The following is an 18083-nucleotide window of genomic DNA, read 5'->3' on the forward strand; positions in this document are numbered from 1 at the left end:
TATTTCCAGTATTTTTAAACCTAATCTCTGCATTTGTAAAATACGGCTGATTGCCATAAGCAATAATTTCCTTACACTTAAGTAAAATAACAGACAATAACTTACATAATCAAGAATCATACAATCACTGACCTATTTATTAGGTACCTTCTATCTACACTACTCCATTTCAACAGGTCCACTTCTTACGTATAAATGCCATCTTTTTAACCCATCTTTTTGGGTCTAATCTGTTAACCCCTTTTACCCTGTGCCTTAATGATCAGGACCCAGACAGGACCACCACTGAACAGGAATTATTTGTGTGGTGTATCACTGTAAGCAGTGCAGTGATACTGACATGGTGGTGACATGTTAGTGTGTGATGCACTGGTACATATGTTTTGGTTTTTAATTTTAAAAATCATTTTTAAAAAGTGTTTTTTTTTTTTATATTAATATTTTTATAAAGCAACCTACACATCTCTGCTACAAATGAAAACACTGACTCCTGACATCTACTGCTAAATCAGTGCAAAACACAACAATGAATTCTATGCTATTTGAACAGAGAAGTATCCCAAGCTAAATACATAAAAACATTTCATAAAAATAAATGAGGCAATACATGTTAAACATATTTACATGTCTATAGTATGTTTCTGATGAATATTTGACTGTTTTGAATTTGTCTAATAGGATACTGACTTCTTGTTTACTGCAAGAGGCTTAGATGTTGCATGTTAAAACTAACCAGGCCATGTGGAGGCTGTACTTTAACCTGGCTAGCTCTCACTGTGGACTGTTTACAAGCTTCAAAGTGGTGCTATATTATAGCTACCAGGAAAGTGATTAAAAACTCAGCAATTGAAAAACACTGGGAATGGAAAAAGTTACTTTTTTAGTATAAAACTTTGAAACTCTAATTGCTGTCAAAACATGCAGATGATGCTGCTATGAGAAGACATGAGAAGCACAATCTACATTTTAAGCAATGTGTTACATAACACACGTGTTACCCATTTTAACACAATTTACGTTAGGTATACATTATGCAGAGAAACAGATGGAAAACATCTGTAACTGTAGGACTACAAGGTGAACCTATATGGTAATAGTACCTGACAAAATAAACAAGAGTATATACAATGTAGGTGAACCTAATAATGTGACCAGTGACTAGACAGTAATACACATCACATTTATAACACAAAACAGCTTTTTCTGAGGCAATGATTTTTTCTAAATCTATATGTGCTTGTATTAATTCACACACCAGGCTTAAAAATTCCCTTAAAATCAGTTTGAAAGGTTATAGAACATGTGCTTGTATCTTTTGGCTCAGTAGGACTGCAGCACAGTAAACATGAAACATCATGCTTTAATGGGAAGTGAGAGAGAAGTTGGTCCAACTGTACTGTTAAACAACATGTTCTGAAAATCCAAATTTCATAAAGCTGCAGTCTCTTTTTAACGCCCACTCACAGCTATGGCTCAGAGTGCTTCTTCAGCCAGAAGCCCTGAAGCACTTGGACTTTAGATGCGAGTAGGCAAGTGTGTCTGAAAATCCTTACAAATTGATGCTTTTTCAACATATACAAGTGTGTATATATCCACATACATATAATAAAACAGCCCACCACTGTGATGCCCCCAGGACCAGTGCTATATTATTACTTCAGTGTGAAGCTGTGGGAGGGAATGAAATGGCATGTGTATAGTATGATTTCAGCATGGATGCTTTAAACAGTGGCACTCACTGCATGGAACAACGTAGAGAAAGAGTCCAGTCTGAAATACCCAAAACAAGCGCGCTCCGTTAACCACCCACTTCCTTCACCTCCACTTCCAGTTCTCTCCATCATGCCGCATTCAACCTCTCTTACTCCATTATGTATGTCAGAGCTGAATTAATAATGGTTCATATCATGCAGAACAGCCTCTTTATACATGAGCACAACCAACAGGGGCTGACTGGACTCAGGTTAGCATAGTTTCTGTGAGGCAAGTCATTCAGGGGTCACTTTAGAAGATCTCAATTCCTAGGCAAAGTTTTCAAATTATACACAGTCTATTTGGGGAATATGTGCTCTAAATGTTTCATCACGTTGTAGGTTCAGTTGAGATTAACTGAGGTAGAAAACTGGGCAAAAGTGAACAGAAAGAAGTAACACTGCTTTCACTTTCTGTAGCGCAAAGGAAATGTGTAAAATGTTATGGCAAATTTTTTGTGTGAAAAATTGCACACAACTGTATGATAAACCTTAAACTGACCTTGAGCAGCAGGTGGTATTTTAGGACCCTCTGCATTGGAACCACCAGTAGATCCTGCAGTTTGAACTTGCCCTCCTGAACTTTCATGGTGCACTCCTACAGGACATGAGCAACAGGTCATGAAGCAGCTCCACAACAATATCCACAATGTGTGCACATGTGTACAAAAATACATGTGTAGATACTACTTTTATACCTCTTCTTGACATTACAAGATGATAGTTTGTGGAACAGACATGAATAATATGTCCATTTGTTCTACAACATAAAATAATACAGAAATAAAGAAACAAAAGAATACTCGAGCATGTATTCAATCTCTGTCTGTTGCGTCTCTAGTGTACACTCAATTACCACAGACAATAATTTTGAACAGCTTAGGTAAGACATTCTCCCATGTCTGTCCTTCCCACAAAGACCTGCATTGTTAAACCATAATCTGTCTCCTCCAAGTACAGGGAACTCAAAATGATTGGCTGTAATAGCTGATAGAAATGCAAGCATATATTCATACACAATATATGTCCATCTCACCTAATAGCCTTGCCGTTACCACCTGACACACAAAGCTGAACCTGGATTGGGCTCATTTGTGCTTGCATTTATATATAAGAATCAAAGAAAAAACCACACAAGATGTGGATGAAAAGGTGGTGTGGAAACATTCTATTCTGCAATGAGAACTGGAGAAGCATTTTACTATGAACTCGCAAGCAGACATGAAATTATAAAGTGAGCGCCTTGACTCTCAAATTTGCCAACAAACAGCTACTCCATTATCACGCGTATGTGTCTCTTTACCTTTTTCTCCATTCAACTAGTTCTCCCAGGGGCTTCCGCCTGAATCATTCATTCACAGTTACATTGCCGACCACCTCACACTACACAAAAGTCATAAAAATCAAATGTTTGGAAATATCGGAATGCTTCCAATCACTCCAGCGCTCAATCTGAATCCTAAAGATAAACTAGTTTCCCCTCTTCCACTACCAGGTAATATGTGCCATTAATTGTTTTTGATCGACATAAGATCATGTATACACAGCTTCAGTAAAGATGTACTAAAAGTATACCACTAATTAAACATTTCCACATATTAGATAAAATCAGCCCATTATTAATGTTCACAAGCTCATGTCTGTGAGGATGCACGAGGTGTATGAAGATTAAGAGGAGCATCTAAACTACTGGTGCTTGACATTTAACCATGGAGTGGAAGTTCATCACAACAGCCTCATAATTAGTGTTTGTGTCCTTTTCCTAAAGGAAAAAATTCTGGTTTTAATCCAATGAAAGAGGCACTTCACTCAACTGAGTACGCTGGTAGTGCAGCCCAAAAGCCTGCCCAATTACCGAGCCCTCCTCGTGTGGCAGATAGCCGTGTGATAATCATCTGCATGTGTCAACTGCGTACAGACAACAATCTCAGCCTCTGTGATTTCCTCCACACTAATCCACTCTAATCCTGCACAGACATAATGGCTGTCTCACATCATCTGATTCCAGTCTTTCTTGGTATATTTGATGTGGCCTTCATGGACTCTGCCTATGGGACACAGTGTTCTAGTTCGGATCTGCTGAATGTTACAATGGATTTTACTAGCAGTAGTAGTACTACAAGCCATTATTGTTCCCAGACAGACCAATTTGTTTGCATGATAGTTAAAAAAATGGCATGAGGAATAACATAAAACACAACAAAGTATTGTGCAAAAGTCAGAAATTTCCCTTTATTTATTTGATTTAATTTCCTGTCAAAATGGCCATTAAGTACAAGTTATTTATTTTTCAGCAACAGGAAAAAAAGAAAACATAGTTTTAACAGAACATTATACAGATGCCTTAGATTTCAAAGAAATCTGCAGGGATATCTTTCCACACCTACAAAGTAGTGGAGAATGTAAGTATTTATAAGCACAGCGAGAGCATACTATACTCTCGCCCTAAAGCTTATTTTATGCAGATGCACTAGGCCTTGTGCTATGTACTTTTAATTCAAACTTATTCTTCAAGTACATATTGATTGTACTAATACTATTGCTCACTTCTCATTTAAAACATTCATATTTTATGTAGGATGCAGGATGATTGGTCTGTGTGGTTATGTATTTGTAAATGTGTTGCAAAGCCAAATTGCAATTATGTGATGATGAAAACAGGAGGAGGAGGTGGGGAAAGAAAGGCTACAGCGGCAACTCTGGCTCCAGCTCTGGTTTGAGAGAGGAAAGGAAAGCTCCACTGGAGCTGCATTCGTGCCTCTGGGCCTGCTCTGGGCAACTGGGACTTCTGCAGAGCCCACTTTGGTAAATAGGTCACTGCTAACTCTTTACATAGCTTCAGTACAGCTCCACGAGGTTTAGAAGATTTTTAGGGAAAACTCTGGCTTAGAGCGACTGTCTCAGAGTGCCAGTTTGTCTTTCATCAGATAATTCTGACGCATGCACTGAACATTAGGACAAAGGGGAATTTTGACAATGTCTCAAGCTGGATCAGTGCCAGCTATCAGACTGTGTGAACATCAATGTAGAGTCAATAATCTCCACAGCAGGAACTTGATTAAGACAAAACTGCACTGAGCTGCCTCTAGTGCACTTGACCAGCATCAATGATTTGTGGATAAGAGCCTGCGTGTATCTCCATTGAGCTGATAAGGCTAATGAGTTTGATCAGAGCAGAATGAGGACAGGGCATGAGATGCTCAAGGTGAGTGAGTTTACCTCCACTTTACTTTTCACATCTTCCCGTGTGGCAATGAGCTCATCCAGGGTCTTCTGAGCATGCTCCATGTGGCTGCAGTACTGGCCGTAGATCAGCAGCCTAAAGAAGACACATGGAGTTAGAGTTCACTACCATTATGTTCATTACTTTGATTCAGCATTGACATTCCTCTATAATTTACTATACAGGTTCCTGCTAAGATTCAGCATTTACATTCCTTTCTATTACTATTATTACTATTAGAACTACCACATTACCACAGTCTTACCAAAGACTAAGAATCTAGTCTGAAGTCAGATCCAGTGGCTGGAGTGGACAGTAAAAGTAAAGCAACAGTAAAACTATCTTAATTGATTTGAACAAATTGTTTAAGACATTCTCTTAAATCTAATTTGAGCTACTGAGAATATCAGATGTACATTCATTAGATTTCACAATGGACTACTATAACAGATCAGCTCTGCTTGGAAGTAGTTCAAAGTTCCCCAGCCTGGAGGATGGCACCACGTGTGGCACAGATTTTCGCCTCTGATTAAAGTAGGGCATTGACATAGCTGGCAACCGCAAAATGCTTGGACACTTTTGGCAGCTCTGTCTCTTAATCATGGTCTTGCTCAGAGCTTGCATGACAGAGTATAATTATTGCTTAGAAAGATCCTCACTGAAGACAAGCAAAGCCACACAGAACCTTCCTGAGAGCTTGAACTTCGAGACCAAGATGGCACTGGCACAAAATCCTTCAATCCAGTCTGACAACTGAAATCTGGCTCTGTTCTTTGCTAAATCTTAGTATGGTTATCAAGTTCTTAAAGAATCTATGTTCTGCCACAAGAACATCAGGAGAGAATAGATATATGAGAGGTTATGTCATTTTAACTACATGATTTTGACATTCTGACAGTCAGTTTTTGTATACAGGAAATACAAGAGCGTTTCTTAAAATAAATAAATAAAATTGCTCCTATTACACCAGAGATGATAAACAAAAATGTTTCTAAACAGTAATTTTTTGTGCCTTGTACAGGTTTCTCCTGAATATCACTGGCTCCTCTGTAGTACAAGGTCATCAAATGATCTAAATAAAAATATTGCTAAATTTATGCTACAAGTAGGCTAAGACTCCTGTTCATTTAATTGACATTACATGTAAGTAAGGCTACTGCTGTAACTATACACAACAGCAACACTATTATTTATCGTCAGCTATTCAAATACTGTCAAACCAACTTGCCTACCACATATAATAAATCTTTCTTTTTTGTGTCTGTGTTTGGGGGGGTTACCAGACTTAAAATGTCAATTATCTGTGCAAGAGTGTTAAAGTTGAGTTATACTTCTGCAAACACCCATGTACATTCATCTGTGTCAAGACACTGAGAAGGAGTTCATGTGTTAGTGTAAATTTTGTTCATAAAGGCTTCTAGAGGCCATGATAGAAACACCTCCAAGATCTCAACTACACATGAGCATCTACAGTTGTGAACCAAGCAAAAGCTATTTGTCTATTTGTGAATATTATGGGGTGCTAAGAGACTCAAATATTATTAAACCTGAACCAGAACTAGTGCAAACGACTGGCTTGCATAAGAGGTACTAAATTACAAATACATTTCATACAACCCATCTTTAAAATAGTACAAAAACATTAGGAAAGAAAAAAAAAGACAGACAGAAGTATAATTCAGCATCAGCATGTATGCAGCAATATTCCTATTTTGACTATTAAATGACCTTATAATTCAAATCACAGTGTTATAATTGAGGAAAAAGGTACACAGAACAAGAAGTACAGGCTTAGGAACTTGACAGATAACCACAAAGTGCTATTTTTGAAAAATGCCATTAATTCCTCCCCAGATATGCATACTGAGGGCTCATTCAGATGCTAATGATGCAAACTACAAACTGATGACTCATTCTCAAAAGTCTATACCAGGTCAAGGGTCTATTGTTAAACGAAACCAACTGAAGTTTTTACCAGCAAAACGACAGTCACTCATGTGTAGCTTGTTCAGCATGTAATAAACTTCTAAAGCTACTCACTCTAAACAGATCTCTTTTCAATACCAAACACATGGCAAGTGAAACTCCATACTCCAACTGACTCACACAACTTCATATGATGACCATAACCTTTCTTATCCTTGCACTGCTAGAATAGTTTGGCCTGTCCTTTCTCTGTCTGCATGTGTGCTGTTTGAGAAGGCTCAGGGTGGATGTGGAGCCTCAGTGGAACTCGTAAGGCCTCCCTGCTGCTCTGCTCCCTGCCAAGACCTTCGTGCCCATGGGCTAAGCAGGCCTGATTAAGAGCTGATGTGGAACGAGAGGGATGGCAGCGCTCCTCGAGGAGAAGGACTGATGAAGATTAATGGGAGTCCTGTTCAATTACGAGGCACAACACAGATTCAGCAGCATACAGAAAATGTAGGGGCAGGTGTCAGGAATTAGCTCTAATAACAGATGTCATAGACATAATTGGACATGAAGGTCTTTTTTATGAGCCAATTTTCAGATCAAATATGTAAGGTGGATCATAAAGTACACCCAGAGAGAGAGAGAGAGCGCGAGAGAGAGCGAGAGAGAGCGCGCGAGAGAGCGAGAGCAAGAGAGAGCGAGAGCGCGAGAGAGAGCGAGAGCAAGAGAGAGCGAGAGAGCAAGAGAGAGCGAGAGCGCAAGAGAGAGCGAGAGAGAGAGAGCGAGAGAGAGAGAGCGAGAGAGTGCGAGAGAGAGAGAGCGAGAGAGAGAGAGCGAGAGAGTGCGAGAGAGAGAGAGAGAGAATATAGGTAATAAAGTCATAATCTCTATATAGAAAATGATCATGGAACAAAGAATTGAATGTAAAAAATTAAACTACTTAATTATTTATATTAAATGTACTTTAATATACTAAGACCTTCATGTTACAATAACCACAGAGAGTGTAATGTGTGCAGCAACTCTGTGGAGAGGGTAGAATAGAGAGATTTAAAAGAGATCTGAGGTTTGATATTGGTAGAGGGTGAGGGTTATGCAGTGTTCAGCCCAGTAAAGCCTATTGTACAAAACCTCTGATAATTTCACCCTGAGGGCAACCTTCACTAAACACCTCACCACCATGGCCTCTCTCACACAGTCAAGGACACATCGGCAAACTAGAGGCATTATAGGACTTGCTGCTACTTTTACACTGTACACTCACGCCATGATCATGACCTTTCTTTATAAAGCCACTATACTATCAACCAAGTGGCAGACTATCAACTAACACGGCAGATAATTCAAAATATTTATCTATATCTTGCAATAGGTAAATGAAGATATAAATACTGTCAATTTATTTAGCCCCCACTGAAGAAACTGGTGACTGTACATATAGTACTGGGCTAGTGTCATCAGTCATCCATCCAGAGGCCATCCTTTTTTTTTTTATTTCCAGTCAAAACTGTCAATGAACACAAGTTATTCACTTTTAAATTTAGGAAAAAAGAAAACCCATAAAAAAAAAATTACAGGAGCCACTAACAACTAAATATTTAGTGTGTACACCTTTGCCTTTATTACAGCTTCCATTCTTTTCAGGAGGCTTACTTTTAGTTCTTCAAAGAAATGTGCAGGCATTTTTTTCCCAAATTTCAAAAGTCTTTGAAGTTGGTTACATTTTCTGCTTTTCATGATCCACGTAATGCCAAACACGTTCAGCGGAGATCTGGGCGCTGGGGTGCCGAGTCCACTGAGGAACAGCAGCAGCTTCTTTTTTTTTTATTTACAAATTTTTTTTTCTCAGTAAGGGCTTGTGGACAGCTACACCTCCTTTCTGATTCATACTGCTGAGTTGTTTTCTCACAGTAGAAGGATTTACATAAACAACTGTGGACAGATCTGAAGCTTCTGAATCTGTTATGTAACATGCAAGTGGAAAATATTCTACCACATAGTTTTCTGGTTTTACCAGCAGCATGACTGAACTGAATCATTAATCATGTGCTCATGTGCACAGTTGTTGCAACACAGAAAAAAATGAGAATCATCCTATTTTACAGGTAACATTAATGACAAACCCAGCTTTAACAAATAATGCACCAATCATACTTCCCATAGTGAGGAGTCTGACTGTGCGGAGAAAGGTTTATAGTACTGTGAAACACTAAGAATACATGCAAAATTACTTGAAGTCAAGCGGACTGTAGCCATGCTAGTAAGCTAGGTTTACATCAAAGTCAAACAGGGTGAACTTTTAATTATATACGCAGACATCCTTAACTCAGCCTGATTAGTTAATATGTAAATAACATGTAAATTGAGCTAACAAGCTGGCTTAGCAAACTGTCAAAAGTTGTACCACGTTTAAAATGACAGTTTATCCCTGCGCCATCTTTTCATACTGGAGATTCCATCTCCTTCCCCAGACAAGACAGATGTGGAGGAACATGTGAAGACTTGATACAGTATTGGTCCTGCAGTGCTGGAAGACATCGTCTATATCGGTATGTTAGTGCTGATTTTTAGTTTTAGCAATACTGAGTTAAACTGGGTTAATGGCAATGAATGTAATTTGCTGGATGCTTTAATCTGCTGTCATATCTCTGAGCAAACTGTCTTCAATACCCCAAAGTTAGGACGGTCTCTCTGATGGACTATCGGTCTCAAAACCTGTCTCCTCTGTACACTTTCAAAGGCTTTTCAAAGTCAGGAGACACTTTTTTTGGTTTGTTTTTAGAAACTAGTCATCAGTTATTTGCTGCATTTCTGGGTGTGTTTTCTTGATGAGCAGAAGAGTTTTGTGTGGGGTGTAGGAGCATAAGATGATTGCAGCACACTCTTTTTGGTTTAGTTTCTCTCTTACCTTCCATATCAGTAGCCAGAGAGCATGCTGTGAAATATTATGTGGGCCATCTGTCCTGGGATGATTAGTTGTAGTTCCATGAACTTTCCACTTGCACGGTATCAAATCAATTTCACTTACGGTAAGGTTTAAGGTGAAGTCTTTTCCATGTGAGTATTGTTGAATAATGTTGTCCCTAAGAACCTTAGGAAACACCTTCATCTGATGACTGCTACTTGTGTGAACTTCTCAACAAACAGCAGTGTCTTTTATATTGACACACCAGATGCAATCTGCACGAGAACTTTTCTTTTGCACCATCAATATCTAGAACTTGCATGCTATGCAACCACTGCATATATAGCCAGATCTATAAGTATTTTAATAGTGACACAATTTTTGTAAGTTTGCATCCAAGTATTAAAAATAATTATTGTATTTATAATTATGCTAGTATGTCCAAGTACTTTTGAGCCCGTGATAACATTGCCACTTACAAAGCCAATGTCACTCTCACAATGGAATTGGAAGGCTGCCTGTGTTAAGAAGCTATGCAAAAAATGGCTCTTAAATGGCTAATGCAGTGTTTTTGGTAAACCTTAAATGAAAGCTAAAGGTCTACACTTCAGTTGCATCTTGGTTCATTGTAAGTCTATGAGCCTTTCTCTCGTTTCTGGGATCAACGTTTCCGGTTTGGGAAGTTCTGTGTAAAATAATTTCCGGTTTTGAGTTTTCATTCATTTCCATCTGATGATGATCTCAGAAAGAAATAGTTAATCACACTAAAAAGGAGTGAGAAGCCAACATTCAAAGTAATTTGAAACAGCACGTATGTGTGCAGAGCTCATTTCAACCCTTCAGACATCTACGTTACACAGAAGGGAAAAACATGGGTGAAAAGGGGCTGCAGTGCCATGTCGCTTCAGTGGACAAGCAAGAGAGTCTGTGTATAGGAGAGGGCCGCCTCGGAGACTCTACTAATGAGGAGGGGTGGTGGAGAATAGAGCAGGAAGAACTAGGTAAGGACGGTGGGCATATATATATATATATATATATATATATATATATATATATATATATATATATATATATATATATATATATATATATATATATATAAAAATTATTACTTTAATTCAACCAGAAATTGTTTTTTGACCGGAAATGACACAGGCATCTCCCAGAAGATAATAAGATGATGTACAAGAGGTATCATTGTGGAAATTTGAGAAATATTTCTCAGCTTTTATTTATATTTGAACAAAAAGTGGCATCTCCAAAATTATTCATAACCTTTGCAAACTGTCACAGTCTATGGGAAAGTCCAAAGTTCTATACCATTCCAAATAGTCTGAGCTGTTCTAAAGCATCCTGATTACCCTGATTCATTGGGAACAGCTGTTTTAATAAACTCAACAAGTGAAAAACAGCAGCTCTCTGCAGTTGGTTTGTGGACAGTCATGGCTAAGACAAAGGAGCTTACTAAGGACCTGTAGCTGTGCATTGTGGCTGCTCTCAAGTCAGGAAAGGGCTATAAGGCCATATCTAAATGTTTTCAAGTTCCATTGGCTACAGTGCAAAGTGTTTTTCAAAAACACAAGATGTTCCACACTGTGGAAAATCTCAGAGCATGTGGTCAGAAGCCAAAATTGACACCTGTGCTGGCCAGGAGGATAGTGAGAGAGGTGAAAAAGAATCCAAGGATCACCACCAAGGCCATTCTGGTAAAACTGCACACTGTTGGGTTCCACAGACGCAGACCAAGGAGGACGCCACTTCTCCAGAAAAGGCACACAAAAGCTCACTTGGCCTTTGAAAATGCTCATCTGGACAAAGAAGATTTGTTTTATGGTCAGATGAAACAAAAATCAAATTGTTCGGCCACAATGATGTATCCTTCATTTGGCATAAAAAAAGGAGAAGCCTTCAACCCTAAGAACACCATCTACACTGTCAAACATGGTGGTGGGAACCTAATGATTTGAGGTGTTTTTCAGCCAATGGACCAGGTAACCTAATCACAGTAAACGGCACCATGAAAAACGAGCAATACATCAAAATTCTCAACAAAACATCAGGCAGTCTGCAGAGAAACTTGGCCTCAGGCACCAGTGGACATTTCAGCACAACAACGACCCAAAACACACAGCAAAAGTGGTGAAGAAATGGTTAGCGGACAAAAACATTAATGTATTGCAGTCCTGACTTGAATCCTATTGAGAACCCTCCAACCTGAAAAAGTTGGAGCTCATTGTTAAAGATGAATGGGCAAAAATACCAGTGGAGACATGCAAAAAGCTGGTCAGAAATTATAGAAAGCGTTTGAATGCTGTAATAGCCAATAAAGGATTTTCTATTGATTATTGAGAAGGGTATGAATAATTTTGGACATGCCACTTTTTGTTCAAATGTAAATAAAAGCTGAGAAATATTTTTTCCACAATGATGCCTCTTGTACATCGTCTTATCTTCTGGGAGATGCCTGTGCCATTTCTGATATATAAAAAAATGGTTGAATAAAAGTAAAAGTAACTAAGTCAAAATTTGCCAGGGGTATGAATAATTTCGGGCTTCACTGTGTGTGTGTGTGTGTGTGTGTGTGTGTGTGTGTGTGTGTGTGTGTGTGTGTGTGTGTGTGTGTATGTATGTATATATATGTATATATATATATATATATATATAAAGAGGCAATGATTACTTCGTTTGTGAAATGCTGTTATTAAAATATACCCCTAAAATTTCAAAAACAACCACTGTAGTCAGCTTCCATTTTAATAATACATTTATTTATTTTTGTTTAGCTTTGTACTAACATTTGAACAGTCATATGTGTTGAGTTTTCATATTCTCCCCATGTCTGTGTGAGTTTTTTTGCTGTGGACTGAAATCATGGCTTGTGTACGAGACCCTCGAGACTGGCATCAAAGAACTTCTGTGAGCAGGTGATGGCAGATGGTTACGGGAAAGATGTGTGGTTATATGTGGTACATAAAAACCTAATAGTGAATTAGCTTATAAAACAGTATATCTAATTGCGTACATTAAAAGGGGTTTGTGAACTGCAATGTTATAACAATAAACTAGTTAAATTCCTAAAGTCTTTGGACCTCCTGTCTGTGGTCCCCGCACTGAGCCCTTACCTGGATCTCCCTATCTACAGCATTGGACACTGAGAAGGATATAATTTTACACAATAATTCATGTTAAACACTTTATTTACTTCTTAAACAGACACATATTTAAAGGTCTCTAAATGCTGAAACTACCTACCATTGCTCATCCTGTCTGTGACACTAAGTAAGGTAGGTTAGCTAGCGTTAGCAACAATGGGAACCAGCTAACAATTTACCTTCATAATCAAAAATAAACTGCTCAAAAAATTATTTATATCCTTTATCGAGTTTTGCACATTTGGTGCTTGATATCTCTTCCACAATTCTGAGCACACCGTCCTTGCCTAAAGCATGGGAGTTCAGCCAAAGATGATGAATAATGAAATGCAGCTGTATTCAAAGCGGAGCAGAGCAGAAACCGGAAATAAGTTTACACATAACCTCCCCTGGAATTTGGTGGTGCACACAGGCAAAAGTGCAAAAACTGCATCACTGTCCAAAAACTTTCAGACCTGACTATTTTTAATATAGTTTCTGAAGACTTTTTTGTTATATGTAAATATATTTTGCTATATATTAACTCACATTTACAGTTACATTTGTTTATGCCAGAGAATACATACTTCTGGATGTTTCATATTTATTAACACGAAGTTGAAATACCTTATATTTGAAGTGGATATAGGCACAAGTAATACATTATATAATGAAAACAAAAGTGTCTAAATACTTGATTCCCCACACTCTAGTAAGTGCTTTTTGTGGAAATGTGGTTTCTGTCTGGTAATGTTTGCAATATTATGTAAGGTTCTCTTTAGCGTAATTTTAACAAAGAAAAATGGAACAAAATGGCCCAAACAAATCAAGCTTGTCAAGTCCGTAACACATTCTCAAATACTCCATTAACTTCACAAATGCAAACTTTAGTATCTTCTGATAGTGATTTATGTGGAAAATATCATTATTCTATCAATACTGTCCAATCCTATGGTCCAGTCATAACGCCTTGTTCTATTATGCTTGCTGAATAGGACCTTAGCTGCATGTGCTTCTTCTATGAATATAATTATTTTTAGCCATGATCTGAATAGTACAGATTTCTTTAACAGGCCCACACTCTTTTATTCATGCGTCACATGCTGAACACAGCATAATGTTGGTTAATGGAGATCATTAAAGTGCTATCAATCACATAAGCTCATACTGTCAGAACAGGAGTTGTCAATGGCCAAAAGCAGCATGTAGCCGCTGGGACACCACAAGGAGTGCTCTCTCTCTCGCTAAAAAGCCACTGCTGTTGCTTTTGCTAATACAGCGTCAAGTGCTAAACTCTCAGCACAAATGCCTCCACCCACCTAGCACCCCACCCCCAATTCACATGTCAAAAGTTAAAGGTGCTGAAATGATGAATGTTGCTGACCAATGTGACAATGCTGTCACATTGGCTTTGGAAGCCTGCCTGTGTTAAGATGCTGTATTCTGACAACCACAAAGGGCGAAAGAGTTCAGCAATATTTTTTCAGTGTTAATTCTATGCGCCAAAGCCAGAGGACCTCTCCCTATTTCAGCGCTTCAGACAATTTAGGTTATCCACACCCCTGGCACTTTGTATATCTTATGATATACAATATATTACAATAAGTGGAATGGACAAAAAGCTATGAAAAAAAGTGTAGTGAGCTTCTTAAAATTCAGTGTTTGCAATATATTCAATATTCCATATATTTGCAATATATTTAAACTAATAAAATAAAATGCTGCCATAAATGCCTGACATCTAGTCTGCCATTTGCCACTATGCAATTACTATACATTAGTGGATGTTATTTATAATGTTCTCCACAATATTTTCTACTTGCCTATATAATAAATAATCTGTCTGATATTGGCCTATAGCACTGCGCACAAGACAGAAATCACACATCATTTGTTTCATTTGCAATCAAAACAGTTATTAAGCCCAGTTTGTCATTTGTCAGGGAACATTTGTGAGATTCTGTATAAAATAACCCACTTGCATTATTAAGAAAAAATAAGCAGGAGCTTCCAAAACTGGCCTTCAGAAACCAGACAATATGAGACTCCTAACAGTTGCGCAAGGCTTGGGGGGGGTTTCACAAAGCAGGATTTCTCAATTAAACCAGATAACTTAATCCCAAAGTCAAATAGGAAATTTGGCCTTAAGTTATCTGGCTAACTGAAAAAATCCTGCTTTGTGAAATACCCCATGGCAGACCACCAAAACTGTCACCATCAGATAAACAGCTTTCATCTTTGAGAGAGAAGAGAAAATCAAGCTCTACTTTTACTCTGGATCTGAAAAAATTTACAGATTTTTCAGTTTGTCCTTCTACTGTAAGAAGACAACGCTATGGTTCTGAAAGGATGTGTATGTGTCATGAAGCCGTTACCATAAAAGGTGGAAAATGAAACCAACTTCTAAGACTGAACTTTGGAGGCATGGAAAAATATCCCTATAGAGCTCTTGGAAAACTAAAAGCAAGTCTCTTAAAGAGAAAAGAAGTTGTAATAAAGGCAAAGGGTAGAAATCCTGAAAATATGATATTTAGTTGTTGAGGTTTCTGTGTAATTTATACACAGATAAAGCATATAAATATACATATTTTCCATTTTGTTTAAATAACCTGTACTTAATGGCATAACTTGACCACACTGTAGTCTTTGTATGGAACATGCAATGTTCTAGAAGTACTGACAATACCCATGATATAAAAAACTACTCAGAAAGGCATCCTGTGCCTGTGACATTACAATATGTTAACAAGATGTCAATACGTTATGTTGTCCACTCCAAGTGGAGAATGGGAATAAATAAGCAAGTAAGTCTAAGTCACTTAAGTGTGACTGTTCCCTTTTGTGGTTGCCTTTGCTACTGCCATGTAATCACTCTTTAAATTTATTGTTCTTCCGGTGCTGTTGCTGGATTTCTCACACGGATTTCTCATTATGGGAACCCTGTCATGCATGTTATTCCAGAGAAAACACAATGTTGTCAAAATGCTCAGCCTTAAAGCCCTCTGTCTGCATGGGGAATAAGCCTGGGTGGGTGCTGAGGAAAGCTCACAGTAAAGCAGAGGTGACAGGCAGAGTGTGAGGTAATAGTCTCTGACACGTGGCACTGAGGACCCCTCACCTCCGCTTAAAAACAGCCAGCAGACTGATCTCACAATCAGCAGTCCAGCGGCTATCAACACTATCAGCAGCCACAATGTTTTCAAATGAGCCTCCTAAATGGTTGGACTGCACAGTTTGAATCTTCTTTAAGTGCTGGGTGACCTTTCCCATGGCTGGTTCTAAGCTGAAATACTTACCTTACACTTCATCAGTCCCTTTCTATCTATCTTTCCTTCTCTCTCCTTCACGTCTCTCTCTGAGCATAGACACTTAAAAATGCATGCGCACACACACACACGCACACACTGGCATTTTCCCTCTGCCATTCGATGAGTCTGTGTCTTCAAAAGCTACTCATTCATTTCATTCTGCGGTATGCATCACTGCAAAAGGTCACTGGGACTTACAAGAGGAGATAACAAAATTAATTAAAGTCAGCTGGGCCCTCAGAGGCGCGGATGGAGGTGTGGTGCACAGCAGGCGCCAGGCAGGCCAAATCCCCTGGCCATTTCCCTCTTTGTAGAGAAAGAAGAAGGAGAAGCACACACTTCATAATGAGACACAGAAACATGTCAATCTCAAGTCGAATGGCAAAGACAGCTGATGCGGTCCCGCTTGAATGAAATGAATAATCTACCAAAAATACTCGCAGCTGTATTTGCCTAATGTCATTAAATGTAAATATTACCATTTTCTGTCATATGCAGATTTGTGTCAAAGCAGAGAGTCTTTTTTTCGAGCAGACTTTCAAGCATTCTTTAATTTCAGGAAAAACATGTCTGACTCTCAGTAAGATGTTATGGCTTGTCCACTTTTGCTTTGATGTGGGGAAAGTGTGGTGCAAGAGTCTGAAAACCTACAGTAACTCTGTCAAAGAGGAACAGATAGAATAGAAACAGAAAGACAGAAAGTAATACTGGGATAGAGCACACAGACAGCTTGTATAATCTCCATAGAAAAGCACTGATCAATGGAATGTGATGCTGTGAAAGCTGCAGCACATGAGCCTAAGGTCACCATGTCCAATGCCAAGCATCAGCTAGAAGGATATTAAGTCCCTCAGCACAGGGCTATAGAGCAATGGAACTGCGTTCTCTGGAGTGATGGAGCTTGATCCAATATCTTTGAGATGAGCTGGAGTTGTGTTTGTGATCCAGAACTAACTACCAAATATCAATACCTGATCTCACTAATACTCTTGTGGCTAAATTCAATCAAATCCTCACAGCAATGTTTCAACATCTTGCGTTAAAACTTTCCAGATTAGTACACTGTGTGCACAATTATTAGGCAAGTGAGTATTTTGACCATAATATTATTTTAGGCATATTTTCTAACTCCAAGCTGGACAAACTTGATTGCTTAATGGATTTAAGCAAAGCAGGTGATGTGTATCTGTGTAATGAGGGAGGGTGTGGCCTAAGGAGGTCAACACCCTATATCAAGATGTGCATAATTATTAGGCAGCTTTTTTCTTCAGGCAAAATGGGCCAAAAAAGAGATTGAACTGACTCTGAAAAGTCAAAAATTACCAGAGGTAATTATCAGAGGGATGCAGAACTCTTGAAATTGCTAAGATATTGGGGCGTGATTCAGAACCATCAAATGTTTTGTTGCAAAGAAAAGAAACGGGTCGCAAGAAACATGCTGAGAAAAAAAGATGCAAATTAACTGCCAAGGATTTGAGAAGAAACAAGCATGAAGCTACCAGGAACCCATTACCTTCTAGTTCTGTCATATTCCAGAACTGCAGCCTAGCTGGAGTATCAAGAAGTACAAGATGTTCAGCGCTCAGAGACATGGCCAAGGTAAGGAAGGCTGAAACCCGACCACCGCTGAACAAGACACATAAGCTGAAGCATCTAGATTGGTCCAAGAAATATCTGTAGACAGATTTTTCAAAGGTTTCATGGACTGATTAAATGAGAGTGACTCTTGACGGACCAGATGGATGGGCCCGTGGCACGATCAGTAACGGGACAGAGCTCCACTTCGAGTCAGACGCCAGCAAGGTGGAGGTGGGGTACTGGTATGGGCTCTTATTATTAAAGATGAGCTGGTTG

General features: G+C 38.7%; 1 protein-coding gene across 8 annotated transcripts in view; it reads right to left on the minus strand.

The window, feature by feature from the left end:
- vav2 (vav 2 guanine nucleotide exchange factor) overlaps nucleotides 1-18083 on the minus strand; it is a 218502-nt gene that overhangs the window by 12722 nt on the left and 187697 nt on the right. For all 8 annotated transcript variants that reach the window (XM_017715426.2, XM_017715482.2, XM_017715474.2 and 5 more), the window contains 2 exons: nucleotides 4971-5070; nucleotides 2254-2349 (listed from right to left, as the gene is read on the minus strand). In XM_017715426.2, the coding sequence (XP_017570915.1) occupies nucleotides 2254-2349; nucleotides 4971-5070 (196 nt within the window). The remainder of the gene's footprint in view (nucleotides 1-2253; nucleotides 2350-4970; nucleotides 5071-18083) is intronic.

This window comes from Pygocentrus nattereri, chromosome 16 (genome assembly GCF_015220715.1).
Source record: "Pygocentrus nattereri isolate fPygNat1 chromosome 16, fPygNat1.pri, whole genome shotgun sequence".
Classification (NCBI taxonomy): Eukaryota; Metazoa; Chordata; class Actinopteri; order Characiformes; family Serrasalmidae; genus Pygocentrus; species Pygocentrus nattereri.